Genomic DNA, 14,278 nt, shown 5'->3' with positions numbered 1-14,278 from the left:
ACACTGTGCCATTTAGCCAGACACATAACCTGATCCTAGCAGGCTAGTTTCATTTTAACTCTGATTGGCAGTGGGCTTTCAGGGTCCTTCAAATGGTGGTCCTCCACATCTCCCTCGCCCAACAACCTGTGACATTGGGCCGATGGCCTGCCAGCAGCCCTAATACTTGCCCCTTATTGTTCCACACCACTACAGACACTCCTGAGAAGTGCCCACACTTGTGGTTGGCAGAGGGACAAGCTTTCTTTCACAGAAAGGAGCGAGGGAGCCAGACCTGGGTGTGCTGTCCCGAGGCAGAGCGTACAGGTGAGGGCACCGGGGTGCGAGGGATGGCCTGGGCCATGCGGGTCAGCACCAGCTCCACAATCAGGTGCTTGTCTTCATCCTGGTGGTCTCCAATCAGAGGCATGGACGATCCCACTACCTGGAAGAAGGACAAGAAAGAGCAGGGAATGAGGCCCAAATAAAGGGAAGCCACATAAGCCACTCCCTCCCAGGGCTGATGGTGCCGGTGGTGGGGTTTTTTTAATCGCTCTATAAAAAGAAAGTCAGGGTTCTAAGGCTGAAACTCAAGCTTGGGATGAGGGCATTCGGGAAATAAGGAATAAAGGATGCCAAACCTAGCAAGACAGAGTGCAGAAGGGCACCTCAGGAAAGGAGAACCAGGAAGTTCCCCAGTTTCCATCTTGCAACAGCTACGGCTTCCCTAGGTGGCCCAAATACACCCCTCCCTCCGGCAAATCTCTAAGAGCAAGATCATAAAGAGGATGATCTACATTACAGGATATTCGCTGAAAGGATTACTGGGAAAATATGGTGCTTTGTGTATGAAATGCTAAGTGGTAGTTATTAACAAAACCGCATGGGGCAACGGATGGTGACTCAAATATGCAGTCTGATCCTGGGAGCCTGGGAGCCGCTGGACGCCAGCCCAGTTTCCCTTCCACAGCTGAACCAAGCAGAAGGAAGGTCCCTTGCCCCACGTGCACCTTCTGCGCACGCAGGGCGAAGAGAAATGCAGGATGGTAGCATGACTTGCTTGTGAAGAAGGCAAAACTCTGGCAAATGACTGGGCAAGCGGAGGGGATTCCCCCCCCCTTCCCTTGCTCGGTCCTTGGTCATCCTCCCAGGACCGTCGTGGGGGGGGGGGTTCAGAACTCTCCCACCGGAAGGGCAGCATGACAAAAGATGAAGCATTCGTTTGACATTTAACAAAAATAAAGAATGGAACCTTGTAATTTCAATACTATGTTTAATCAGTCAATGAACTACTTGAACCTTTCCCACACAGGAAAGGGATCGGGAGCAGCCAAGTAGGATTCCTAGCCAGACCTCCAGGCAATACTTTAGATGAGCCAGCCCCCCCCCCCCCGGCTTCATATACTTCAGCAGAAGTGTGTGCCAACTTCTACCCTCGTCTGGCCAGCAGAGGATTGTGGGATAAGGAATCTGGGTGATTATGACTGAACTCAAGTTTTCAACAGTGAAGCCTGATATTAATCAGGATGGCTATTTTAATTATTGCTGTGGCTACCGATTAAGGGTGTCTTTGTTCATGGAAAGCCAGGAGTTTTTAATCAAACTAAGAAGCAAGTAGTATCTCAAAAAGTGTATTTTATCATTCCATTTGCATCCTACCAAACTCCTCTATGTAACTCAGGGCAAACTGTAGGGAGCTGTCCCTTGTCCTCACAACACCCCTGTGAAGTAGGCCAGTCTGGGGGAAAAGTGACATGCCCAGGGCTACTCGGTGAATTTTGCAGCTGAGACAAGACAGGGTCTATACCAGCAATGGGAAATGTGTGATCCTCCAGTTATACCGCTGGATTATAACTCCCAGTAAACCTAGACACTGATTATGCTGGCTGAGGCTGATGAGACTTGAAGTCCAATAATATCCAGAGGACTACCTGTTGTCTACACACGGTGTCCCACTGGCTCTTTGTACAGCTCTTGTACTGAAAGGTTTGGGGACTTTTTTTCTCATTGCTTGGAAAACTGGTTTAAAGAAACCAGATGATTTCCTTAAATCATGTTGCTGAGGCTGCAATTGCATGGTCAAATACTGCAGGATTTGCATTAAAATGGACAAATTCACTCTTTTTTAACTGAACACATGATGCAAAGACCGATTCAAACCAGCCTGGCCCTTTTTTCCTCCCAGTTCAGATGGGTTTTTTTTCCCTGCTGCTTAGGGCTTCCACTTTTTTTTCAAGGCAGAACAATTTGAATGGACTTTCCCCCTGTGATCAGTTTTTTTAATTCTGCAAAAGGATGGGGGGGTATATGTGATTGTGGGTAATACATGGGTGACATACTAAGCTAAACATAATGTTTTGGACAGCATGAACCTCTACCCCTCAGATCTTTTTCTCTAGCTTAATTAGCCCTCTTCATGTAAAAATAATATTGTAAACTGGACCTTAGCAATTTCTTCTTTTTTCTTCTCTCTGGGGGTACATTTCAGATCCTGCACACTGGGCAAGTAGAGGCAAGAACCATGCACAGGCTCAGGCGCACAGCTCCACACCGAGCTCCTCACCTCAATGATATGGTCACGTCCGTCCTTGCCATGCAGAGCCTCCACAGCACAGATGTCCAAGCCACCAAAGATTTCAGAACAATTGTCCACCCAGAGCTTATACCTGCCAGTCAGGAGATGGGGAGAGAAAGATGATGATTGACATACCAGCAGGGAATCCCCATAAGTCTCCCCACCCCCAGCTCAGACATTTTTTCACCAGGAGGGTGAGTGGAAGCCAAAGACAGGGGCTGTTTCCTTGGCTCATCAACGAGGTCTCTCTCTCTCTCTCTCTTTCTCTCTCTCTCTCTCTCTCTCTCTCTCTCTCTCTCTCTCTCTCTCTCACACACACACACACACACACACACACACACACACACACACACACACACACACACACACACACACATATATACTCACAACCACCACCAGTCATTTCTACTATCCCTGGCCTTTGTTGCTTACCTGTCAGACATGGCTATCTGCTCCAACATGGCAGAGCCAGTGTTGGTTTTCCAGTTCCCCGAAACAGAGGTTCTCCTGTCAGAGGGGAAAGGGCATCATTAAATACTGGGAGGGTTCCAGGGAGACCCACCTTGTGGCTCCAGATAGAGCCTGAGAGAGTTCAAGAACTATGTTACTAGAGGGCTGACAGAAATTAGTTAGGCCGAATGGGGGTTTCTCAGGTAGATATTGGTAAGGAACAGGGTTTACCCCAAGGGAGTATGAGCCCAACTCCAAAAGGCAGAAGAGGACAAGCCCTGTCCTATGCTCTTCATAATTGTGCAATCATAATAATTGTGCACTGTTATGGCGACCCTTTTCAGGGTTTTCCAGGTACAGAGTACTCAGAAGCGGTTTGCCATTCTCTTCTTCTGGGACTCTGCAGCTTGCCCAAGGCCACACAGGCTGGCTCTGCTTTGCAGGAGACACAGTGAGGAATTGAACTCCAAACCTCTGGCGCTACAGTCAGATGACTAAACCACAGATCTATCCAGCCAGCTTCATAATTGTGTAAAAAACAGGATTTCAGTAAGTGCAACTTTTCTCACCCTTCTGACAAAGTGTGCCTGTCACAAACACTACACACACTCCACCCCAAAACATGGTGTTGAATCCCAGAAACACAGGGAACTGTCTTTTCCTGAGTCAAATAACTGGTGCATTTCACACACCATTGTCATCTCTGACGGGCAATGGTTCTTGAGGCTTTCTGACCAGAGGCTGGAGATACCTGGGATTATACCTCCCACACTTTGCTTCCCAAATCCTCCTCTGCATCCTGTCAGCCCGTCCAAAAGATTGTAATTTGAGACAGAAAATACTTTAACCATGAACCTGTTGCCCAGGTTCACAGCAGGCATGTGTAGGAAGGAAGGGGCTGGGGTCAGAAACAGAAAAAAAGACACAAGCAGACACATTCTGGTGTGTTAATCCCTTAGGATATTTGTAGCGTACCATGATGATGATGTTTTGTAGCCCTTCCTCTTGTATCTCTAGAAGCAGCCTGAGACACAGCAAGTGTGTGAGGATAAAAGTGAAATGTGGAGATTAATGAGAAGGAGAAAGTTCTCAGTGCTCCATTTGAACATGACACAGTCCCATTAAGGACACAGGAAATCACCGCTAAAATGATTTGGAAAGGACACAGAACTGCTGGATAGCTCAGTGGTTTAGGTATTTGGCTGTAGAGCCAGAGGCTGGCGCTCGATTCCCCACTGTGCCTCTCTGACATGGGCTGGACTAAATCCACAGGATCCCTTCCAGCTCTGCATTTTTTAAAATGAGGATGAAGATGATTAGGGGGAAGATTTCTGTGACATTTCATATTTTTTCTGCAATCTGTGTTCGAGCTTATGGGTTGGTTTGAACAACGTTTTTGAGTAATCTGGTGAGAAAGGCCAGATTATTCATAAACATGTTTGACCTTATAGGTTCAAACGTAGGTTGAAGATAAAATGTGAAATGTTATAGAAATGACACCATCACCATCATCTTTTCCAGCACAGATCAAGTAGAACAGAAGGAGGCTTTTCACAATAATCCCCTCCTCAGCCCACCCAGCCCTTTCAGGCTCTGTAATGGAAATGCAACATGTTACACAAATTTCAGAGGAGCAGCCTTCTTTCTATGTCATAAGAAGCACAACAGGTCTTAGGATCCACTGAAGACCAAGAGAGTAGTTTTCAAGGCACCACAAAATGCGTTGCATCACCTTAAAAGGGGATGTTGATTGGTTTAACATAAAGACTCTTGATATGAATTTTGCTTTTATTTTAAAAGATGGTAAGTTTCTCAGCTGAACTCAGAAACAAGGAAACAGACATTGAAAATGCAGCCATAACATTCTTGAAATCCTATTCAGATGAGACTAGAGTGTGCCTACATTTTACTGAAAATGTCAACCAAGATCAGTCAACATGGAAAGATCACCTGCTGCAGGGAGAAGGGAAAGAGGGGAACAGATAGAATTGGTGAAGGGGAAGGGATAATGGATCATGGTGCTACAAACAGCAGATCACTGGAGAGGCTACACCTCACAGGATTCAATGAGCAAGGTGCTCTACAGGGGATGTTGCCCAATGCTCACATGTAGGCCTTGTAGTTGTTGCCAATCTTCTGGATACGGACATCATATTTGGCATCAATAAAGGGCTCCGAAGTGGCATAGGTCTTGGTGAGAGCCACCACACTGGCAATGTCCTGGAAATCATACTGGTTCTCTACCTTGACCTGCAAACAGAAAGAGAGCAGCTTTCAAAACCCTCTTACCTACCCTACCCCACATTCACCCCAAACCCTCTGCAACTGATGGAGTTTCTGGCCCTTTGACAGCTGTTGATCCACACCTACATCTCCTGCACATAATTACTGTTTTCTCCAGGTTTCCAAGCCCTCTATCTGCGTATGACACAAAATGTAAAAGCAAAGAGCTTTAAAGCAGGAGACAGACATCAGGGTTGGAGTTATCATGGGTGGTGGGCAGGTGGGGAAGGGCTGAAAGCAGTTTCAAAGAGGGACCCATGATCCGTGCTCAGGCCAGTTCTCCCTCAAGATGAACAGAGTTTGCAGGGTCTTCCACTATTCTCCAAACCTCAAAAACTGTTTGACCAGGGGTGGCACCGGGAAGAAAAAAAGAATGAAGGTGTAGATCCCATCAGCCCCCCTCCCTGATACTATATAGCTCTCTTCAGAATAACTGTGTTTATTTCTAGCCTCTGAAAAAAAAGCAGGAGCTGCTGCCCAAGGCCTCTCAGAAAGAACTACCACACTCACCTTGCCCATTCCAGAATGAGCATGCCCCATCTTCACCACCACTGGATACTTGGAGGTTGTGAGCTGGGGGAGAACAAGGGAGAAAGAGGAGTTAGGAAGAGCTGGTTGGCTACTGTTGTGATTAGCTACACCACAGCCCTTTGCTTACCACAGCTTGGTATTGTTCAATCTACACGTATGTTTGTTCGCTTGTTGTTATGGGTCGCCGTCAAGGCAGAACTGACTTACAGAGACCCTAATAGGATTTTCAAAGTCAGTGAGGTGATTAAGGAGTGGTTTTACTAGTTCCACTCCCTCAGGGAGTTTCCATGGCACAGCAGGGAATCGAACTCAGCTCTCCTGAGTCCTAGTCCGTCACTCTATCCACCACACCTATTAGTGATATCTGGGTAATCCTGGTGATCTATTTATTTGTGACATCTTTATCTCGCTATTCCCTCAGTCAACTTCTCTGAGAAAGCAGCGGGGAGAAGGAGAGGTGGCACACCCAGCTCGTCTTGCCCCAATGGATCCTCACAAGAAGCCTGTGAGGTAGGCCAGGCAAGGATAAGAGTATGAATGACCCAAAGCTACCCAGTGAGCTTCACAGTCAAGTGGGGATTTGAACCTAGGTTTCCCGAGTCCTACCCACTAACCACTACAGCACACTGCTTAAAACAAAGTATTGCAAATGTTATGAAGGGTAAGCTAGGAAATTAATTAGAATTAGCTCAAGTAACATCTAGAAAGACTGCAGCAAATGTGAATATATGAGAAAGCAGAATGAAATGAGGGAAAATGGAAACAAGCAGCTGATTATTTCTCTGGGCTCAACAACTTGTGGGCTGATGGTCCATTAAAAAATACAACCCTGCTCTGAAGTTTGAGCTCAGCTGGATCTTCTACACATGTGAATCATCATTTGACAAGGCATTTACCTGGAGGTGAACATGCACATCAGTGGGCAATACTCTCTCTCTCCCGTACAATTTTACAGAAGACATTTATTGATGGATCAAAAATGTCTAAGAAGTGTTTTCTGCAAGTCACTGTATGTGAACATTTGTTCTACATTCTTAAATGAAGAACAGGGAGAGCTTGGAAAGGCTCCTATTTTGCACTACAACTCTCAGCAGCCCCCCCCCCGGGGGGGGCACAGTGGCTGGAATGGGCAATTAACAGAAGCAGAGAGTTGTAAAGTCAGGGAGTTGCTCCGAGATCATCTATTCCAACCCTCACTGATGTAGAAAGCTACAGCTAAAGCAAACGGCCATCCAGTTTCTGTTTATAAATCCCCAACAAAGGATAGCCACTTTCTGAAGTACTTCATTCATCAAAAGAAAGTTCAAAGTTCTCAACTGAGACCACAGCTCAAGATGTAAAACACATGCTTTGCATGCACGAGGTCTCATGTTCAAACCTTATTCAGTCTAAAAAAATATCTGGCTGCCAAATCACGAGAGTCGACCTGGCCAGCTGGGCTCTTGGTGAGGAGCTGCTAGTAGCTCATGCCCGCTTTGTATGTTCAGCAAAACAGCCCTGGTGCTGGGGGTATCATCCTCCAACATGCAGCATGGGTGTTTTACAGCACATGCCTGTCATTGACACTTGAGTTGCCTGCTGTCGACAACACTTGGGTAACACCTTCCTACCTGCTATAAACACAGATGCTTATAGATAAACATTTAACCATTTCAACCACCATCTTTAAATCTTTAAACACTGCCACTTTAAGAGCAGAATGAAGGCTATCTGAAGCCCCAGGAAGACTGGAAACTAAGGCTAAGGACTTCACGGATGTGCCACTTGATCAGCAATGATATTGTGCAACCTCACAATTTGTGCTTGTTTATAATTTATCCTTCACACACCCGTATTTGCCTTGCTCTTTCAGGCTCAGATCCAGAGGAGGACGCAGAGCACCTGGGATCAGCACAGCTGTCCTACCATGAGCTTTGCTGCATTGCTACATGAATCCTTCTGTGCGTGACCCTTTGCTCTTTGCTGCCTTCATCAGAAGCAGGCAGGAACTGACTCCCTCTGACACCAGCCAGACTAACTCCCTAATAATATTGCTGCCCAGTGAGGTGAGGGACATCTTTCACTCCTACTGTGCCAGGAAGGGAAGATTTAAATCTCCCCTTTCCCATGAGCTGAGTTCCTCAGAACACTCCTTCAGTTTTTGCCTCTCAGGTCTAATCTTCAAAAGCTTGCAATCATGTAATTAATGTAACCAGCCATCTGGGAAGTAGGATGACAAGAAATTGTACACCTATGCTGCACACTATCTCAGGAATAAGACAGATAGAAAAACAACCGAGAAAAAAGATCTTTCAGATTCTCAGGAATGTACCGAAGAATGTAAGCAGATCTGTACTAGTTGTTCTCCCTGCGTCTGTGCCAGTTTGAAACATCCATCACGTACTTCTCTTCATGCTGCCTTTACTGGATCTGTGGTAAGCGTGTGATGTAACACAATGCTTACTGGACCGCAATGCATCTAATCAAGTGGAGGTAGCCGTGTGAGTTCACCTCTCTTAATAAGGTTCAAGGCAAAGCCAGCTCCATCAGGTATCTGGGCCCAAACACCTGCCCAAAATGATCAGGCACTTTGTGGCACAGTCTTGAGTTTGTATGCGCCACCACTTCCAGCCCAAGGGGGCCCCACTGAGGAGGACTGGTTTGTCCAACAGCCCCCAAAATCTAGGAGCTAGCATTGCAGGTACATATGTAGACTGAAATTCCATCTCAGTCATCATCCGTGTGTCTTGCATGTAAGTACAAAGCAGAATTAATAGGATTGATATGCCCAACATTGGCTGCCTGCCTAACCCATCCGCCCGCCCGCCCACCAGTCCGTCCATCCATCCATCGTAGCATGGCAACTGCAGGTGCTTGATTTAAAAACCTTCATTTATTTGGTTGTTGTGGGTTTTTCGTGCTCTTTGGCCGTGTTCTGAAGGTTGTTCTTCCTAACGTTTCGCCAGTCTCTGTGGCCGGCATCTTCAGAGGACAGCACGCTGTGCTTTGGTGTAGTTGGCTTGGGAGTGGAGTATTTATGGCTGTGAGATGGGCTTTTGTCTTTTTCTGTAGATGGCTGATTTGTGTGTCTTGTTGTGGGTGTACTGTTGTGATAAGGAGAGATTACTTTCAGAACACTGCCAAAGAGCCCGAAAAACCCACAACAACCATTAGATCCCGGCCGTGAAAGCCTTCGCGGATACTTCATTTATTTATTTCATTCCATTTCCAACCCCATTTTATTCATTTCAATAAAGCCCTGATTTATCTCATTGCATTTATATCCCCTTCCCTTCTTCCACTGAGCTCGGGGGTTCAATGTCCATGGCATTCCTCCCACTTTATCCTCACACTTTACCCTATAAGGTAGGCTACACTGGGAGGGTATGACTGGCCCAAGGTCATCCCAGAATTGTCATAGCTAAGTGGGGTTTCTAGTCTCTTGGCCTCCCAAGTCCTAGTACAACACTAACCACTGTACTTTAGCTGCATCAATTCAGAATCTGGGAAAGTTAATTTTGGTGATTATGGGACTATAGTTCTCATAATTCTCAAGTCAGCAGTCATATTGGCTGGAAGATTCTAGGACTGCAGTTGAAAAAAGTAACTTTTCCAGGCTTAACTTAATTGATTTTTGGTAATTAGCTATATCCGCAAAGGTATAAGAAAAAAGGAACCTGAGGTTTTCAGCTAGCACTGGGTTGACCGAGAGAGGAACTGTTTGCTTTTGAAGAACTGATGGCTTTACCATTACTATTGTTTGCCTGAAAGCCAGCTCATTTCTCCCTGCCTGAACACACTCACACTCACACACAAAGTGTACATATGTAAACAAACCGATATTATGAAAATCCCACAAGTCTTCAGCTCAAGGAAACAGATGCCGGGAAATCCTGCCCTGAAAAATCACCCACTTTTTGAGGAAGTGGGGAACGATAAAGCAATGGTAGCTTGACAACAATTTGCAAATTCAGCCTTGCCATTCATTGTGACTCACAATAAACTGACAACTCATTTTGAAAGTGTGTCCTTCTGCGTGCGTGAGCATATATTTCGATCCAAGGATGGCCAACAGCCCCTCACAGCTGCTCTAAGTATTTCGAAGTAGGTGAAAGATCCGAGAGTATGACAAAAATGCATTAAATGCTGACAACAGTCTGTACATAAAAGTGCAGTGTAAGCAGAATGATGCAAGATCGAATCCACACAACGGAGTGAGCTCCCGTCACTTGTCCCAGCTCCTGCCAACCTAGCAGTTCGAAAGCATGTAAAAAATGCAAGTAGATAAATAGGTACCACCTCGGTAGGAAGGTAACGGTGTTTCATGTCTAGTTGCGCTGGCCACGTGACCACGAAAACTGTCTTCGGACAAACGCTGGCTCTATGGCTTGGAAATGGGGATGAGCTTGAGCTAATCAGGGTGGCTTGAAAACATGGTGTGACGTTTAGGATGATCTTTGCATCCATACACAAGGATTATCTAGTTTCAGGACAGGAAGCAACACTACACCTCAGAGCGACTCTATTTAGCCAGTTCGTCTCTCTCAGCCTTCATGACCCCACATTCTCTGCTGTCTCCTGATGCCATGGAGAGAACTAGGAAAACCAGGGAAAGAATTATTTTTCGTTTATTGCTGAGAGACATAGCACCTCATTGGTTTCCCATCTAAGCAACATAGCCGTAAATTGTTTGGGAAGACACCTCCTTGCACTGCTGTGGTGCAATACTCATGCTGGAAACCAAACTAAAAGGGAGCGATCCTACCTGGGTTTAAAACAAAAGAAAGAAAGTAGCTCCTGTCAGTGATCCAAAAAGGTGCAGACAGCCATGGGAAAAAAATGGGGTAGTTTGCAATTACCAGTATGCCATGTAGTTGCTGGAAAATACTGTAGATCAAAACCAGCTGTGCCAAAAACAGTCCAGAACGTGAGATCAAGTGTCCTCTGATTGCAGCCTTCCTTCCTTATTTACTGCAAGCCTTTCACCTTGGTCTGAAAAATTCTCCTTGCTGGCTATTCCAAATCAACGATACTGGAAATGGCACCCATGTCACTTTCTAGGACCTACATCAAGATCCTGGTGTGCTCACTCAAAAGCAATTCCCACCCTGTTCGATTACATTGATTCCAGGATGTGCATGACTAGGACTGTGGCCCTAATCAAGACACATTAGAAAATCTGCTCACAATTTCCCTAATCAGGAGGAGGGGTGGTTCTTTCCCCCTGCCTTAAAAGTATTTCTTTTGACAAAAAGTTGTAAAGAAATATTTCCCATTTTCATTGGTGCATGGTTCATGAAAGAGTGCCCACATTTGCATATGCATGTTGCACAGGGATAAATTAACATGGGTTCTTCCAACAACCCTACACAGTGATAGGTCAGTACTATTAAAACCATATTGCAGGTATGGTGTTGGGGGGGTCTTGGTCTTTGGTCTTGAATGAGTTCACAGTCAAGATGATATTAAAATGGAGTATTTCCTGCCTTGCAGCTCAGCCACTATGTCACCTCCATAGTCCAATCTTGCATTTCTATAGAACCCAACTTCTGGAATCCTGCCAGGGCCCTGAAGACTTCACCTGTAAGCAAACACCTGCCCCAAAAGGTTCATCAACAGCATGGAAACTCCACCTTCCCTTTCATAATCAATTTTTCCATTACTAGATGTGTACAGAGAAGCCACAGTTGGCTGCAACGTCTTGAGTATGTGCTGTATATACCTGCTGGAAAGAACTCAACGAGTTCATGAGATGAGACTACCTGACATTGTTTTATGGTTTTGCATAAGAATTCTGCAACACCTGAGCCATCCTGAGAGAAGTGTTGGTGGAATGACAAACGTGTGTCCACAGGCCTGCCCCCAAGCAGCAGGGACTCTGTATGCCTTTCCTGAGGCATATTTGCTGGCAAATGCGAGGCTGGTGGAGTAATGGGTAGAGAGTCCCAAAGAGCTACTGAAAGGGCAGTGCTCAGTGGGGGAAACATTACATTCAGAGAGCCCTTGAGCCAATCTCTGGCATCCCCAGGTAGTGCTAAAAGATTCCCTGGACTGCAAGTCAGGAAGATGGAAGAGAAGTTGAGGGACCAAGGATTCAGTATATAGAGCACCTCCCTGCCTTCCTAGGAGGTAACCGACCCCTGCTTCTCGACAAGCTTACTGGTGTGATAGCCAACTGTTCCAAAGGCGCTTTTCATGCTTTACAGTAAGTGTTCATTTCAATGTCCTGTGAATTGGCCCAGACCCAATAGGTTCCTCATCAACGTTATGTCAGTCTCATTTGCTGATTATGAACTGGATTGAAACTGAGCCACACCTAACCATTCTCGTGGGATTTCACCATAGTCAAAACGTTTGCACTGCCTTGTCCCACACCTCTTTTTGTTGCTTGGTGACAATTGAGTATGAGAGTTATGGAGATCTGTGTCCACACTATTTTTGTCTTTTTACCGGGGGGGGGGAGCTTGGGGCAGTAGTTTCCTTCCTTCTTCATCTGTGGGTACACCCTTCTGGAAGCGCTCCCCACTTGCTGACCTGGCTCTTCACCATGTGGGGTAGACATGAAACATTCTCTCTCTCTCTCTCACACACACACACACACACACACACACAGAGAGAGAGAGAGAGAGAGAGAGAGAGAGAGAGAGAGAGAGAGAGCCCACAGGTTTGAACTGTTCCCCTGATATAAAGCAGTGGAAAAAAATAAAGCAAGGACTGAGTGGGGAAGGGTACATAAAAGGCCTGGGAGCCAAGGAAGAAAGAGAAGTACTGTACAAGGCTAGATAAAAGGAACTTTGGTTGATCTTGGGCAACACTTCTATACGTAGTTTCTATGGACGGAAAAGCGCAGATACGGATTAAATGGTTTTCAATGCATTCCTATGGGAAATGCAGATTCAACATAAGAACTTTTCAACTTGAGAACCACCTTCCAATACGGATTAAGTTCTTAAGTAGAGACCCCACTGTAAAGGTCTGTGCTTAAGGGGGAGACAAATGTCTCATTGAGAAGAACCACAAGACCAAGCAGAAGAATTAAACCTAAAACAAAAAGCTGACAGGTTGTCTTGAGTCTGCTAACTAGTTTTTAAAATGACCCAGCACAAATATATATGTATATTGTTTTAGGCTGGGACATTCTGAAAATGAGTATATACATATGATTGTGCCCTGCCCATATTCTGAAAGCTTGCTTATCAGTGTTGGGTTTTAATATTCGGTGGGGAGATATATAAAAATATATAAAAATAAGTATATATAGCTATACACACACATATATACATACATACACTGTTATATGCACACACACTACACACAAATATATATATTTGTGTGGGTAGATATATACTGTATATTTGGTGGGGAGATATATATATATATATCTCCCCACCAAATATTAAAACCCAACACACTGGCACAAACAAGTTTTCAGAATCTGGGCAGGGCACCATCATCTCATGAAGACATAGCATTGCTAGTTAGTGAGACTAGATAGATTGAGCCAACTTGGAGTGACCCTGAACAAATTAATTTGTTCTTTCATTTGCAGGTGGGAATATTAATAGCTTCCAATCCTAAATGGTTAGAAATATTCATGATAATTACTGTAAAGCCTTCTAATGAGTAGAATGCCTCAGAAGTGATGTTGAAACATTTATTATTATAATGGATAATTATACTGTGTTGGTGATAGAAGCCAACCAAAACACATCACAGGCTTAGCTACCACCTGCAACATTTTTGGCTTAACAAAGCATTTAAGCTTTTAAACAAACAATCACATTCTTGTCCATCATGCAAAGCCATGACATGGCCTAGAATCTGCCCAGGAAAAAGAACGTTGTGTGGCATCTGTGAGATGGGATGGGAAGGGATTACCTGTGTGAAATCCTATAGATGTTTGAACTACCGGGGCCAGGCAAACCTACACACCCAGTATGCAGCAATTCCACTCTGGGGTGAGACCAGAAAGTTTCATTTAAAAAAAGCAAAGTGTGCTGCTTACATACCGCCCCATAGCGCTTCAAGCACTCTCTGGGCAGTTTATAAGTTAATTATCCAGGCTACACATTGCCCCCCCCCCCCCAGCGAGCTGGGTACTCATTTTACCAACCTTGGAAGGATAGAAGGCTGAGTGAACCTTGAGCCAGCTACCTGGGATTGAACCCCAGGTCGTGAACACAGTTTTGGCCGCAGTACAGCAGTTTAACCACTGTGCCATCGGGGAAAATGTATCACATCTTCTTTGAAAAGCTGCCACTGGTGCCATCTGGGATCAAAGTGGCATCAAAGGTATTTCTGGGGATGCCCTGAACAACAGCTCTCCGACCCCAGGTGGATAGCCATGTTAGTTTGAGATGCAGCAAAAGCAGCAGAGACATTTAGCATTTTATTTAATAATTATCTGCTGTCAAATTGATTCTGACTCAAGCTGGCCCTTTCCGAGGTCTCTTAGGTGTAGAGGGCTCCAAAATGGTTAAC

General features: G+C 45.3%; 1 protein-coding gene across 4 annotated transcripts in view; it reads right to left on the bottom strand.

Moving 5' to 3' along the window:
- The window catches only part of SYN1 (synapsin I), a 104,521-nt gene that overhangs the window by 5,788 nt on the left and 84,455 nt on the right, over positions 1 to 14,278 (bottom strand). For all 4 annotated transcript variants that reach the window (XM_072991317.2, XM_020797663.3, XM_078386480.1 and 1 more), the window contains exons 6-10: positions 5,798 to 5,860; positions 5,112 to 5,254; positions 2,987 to 3,061; positions 2,543 to 2,645; positions 275 to 424 (exon numbers count right to left, since the gene is read on the bottom strand). In XM_072991317.2, the coding sequence (XP_072847418.2) occupies positions 275 to 424; positions 2,543 to 2,645; positions 2,987 to 3,061; positions 5,112 to 5,254; positions 5,798 to 5,860 (534 nt within the window). The remainder of the gene's footprint in view (positions 1 to 274; positions 425 to 2,542; positions 2,646 to 2,986; positions 3,062 to 5,111; positions 5,255 to 5,797; positions 5,861 to 14,278) is intronic.

This window comes from Pogona vitticeps, chromosome 2 (assembly GCF_051106095.1).
Source record: "Pogona vitticeps strain Pit_001003342236 chromosome 2, PviZW2.1, whole genome shotgun sequence".
Taxonomy (NCBI): Eukaryota; Metazoa; Chordata; class Lepidosauria; order Squamata; family Agamidae; genus Pogona; species Pogona vitticeps.
This window is presented reverse-complemented; position numbering and strand designations above follow the sequence as displayed.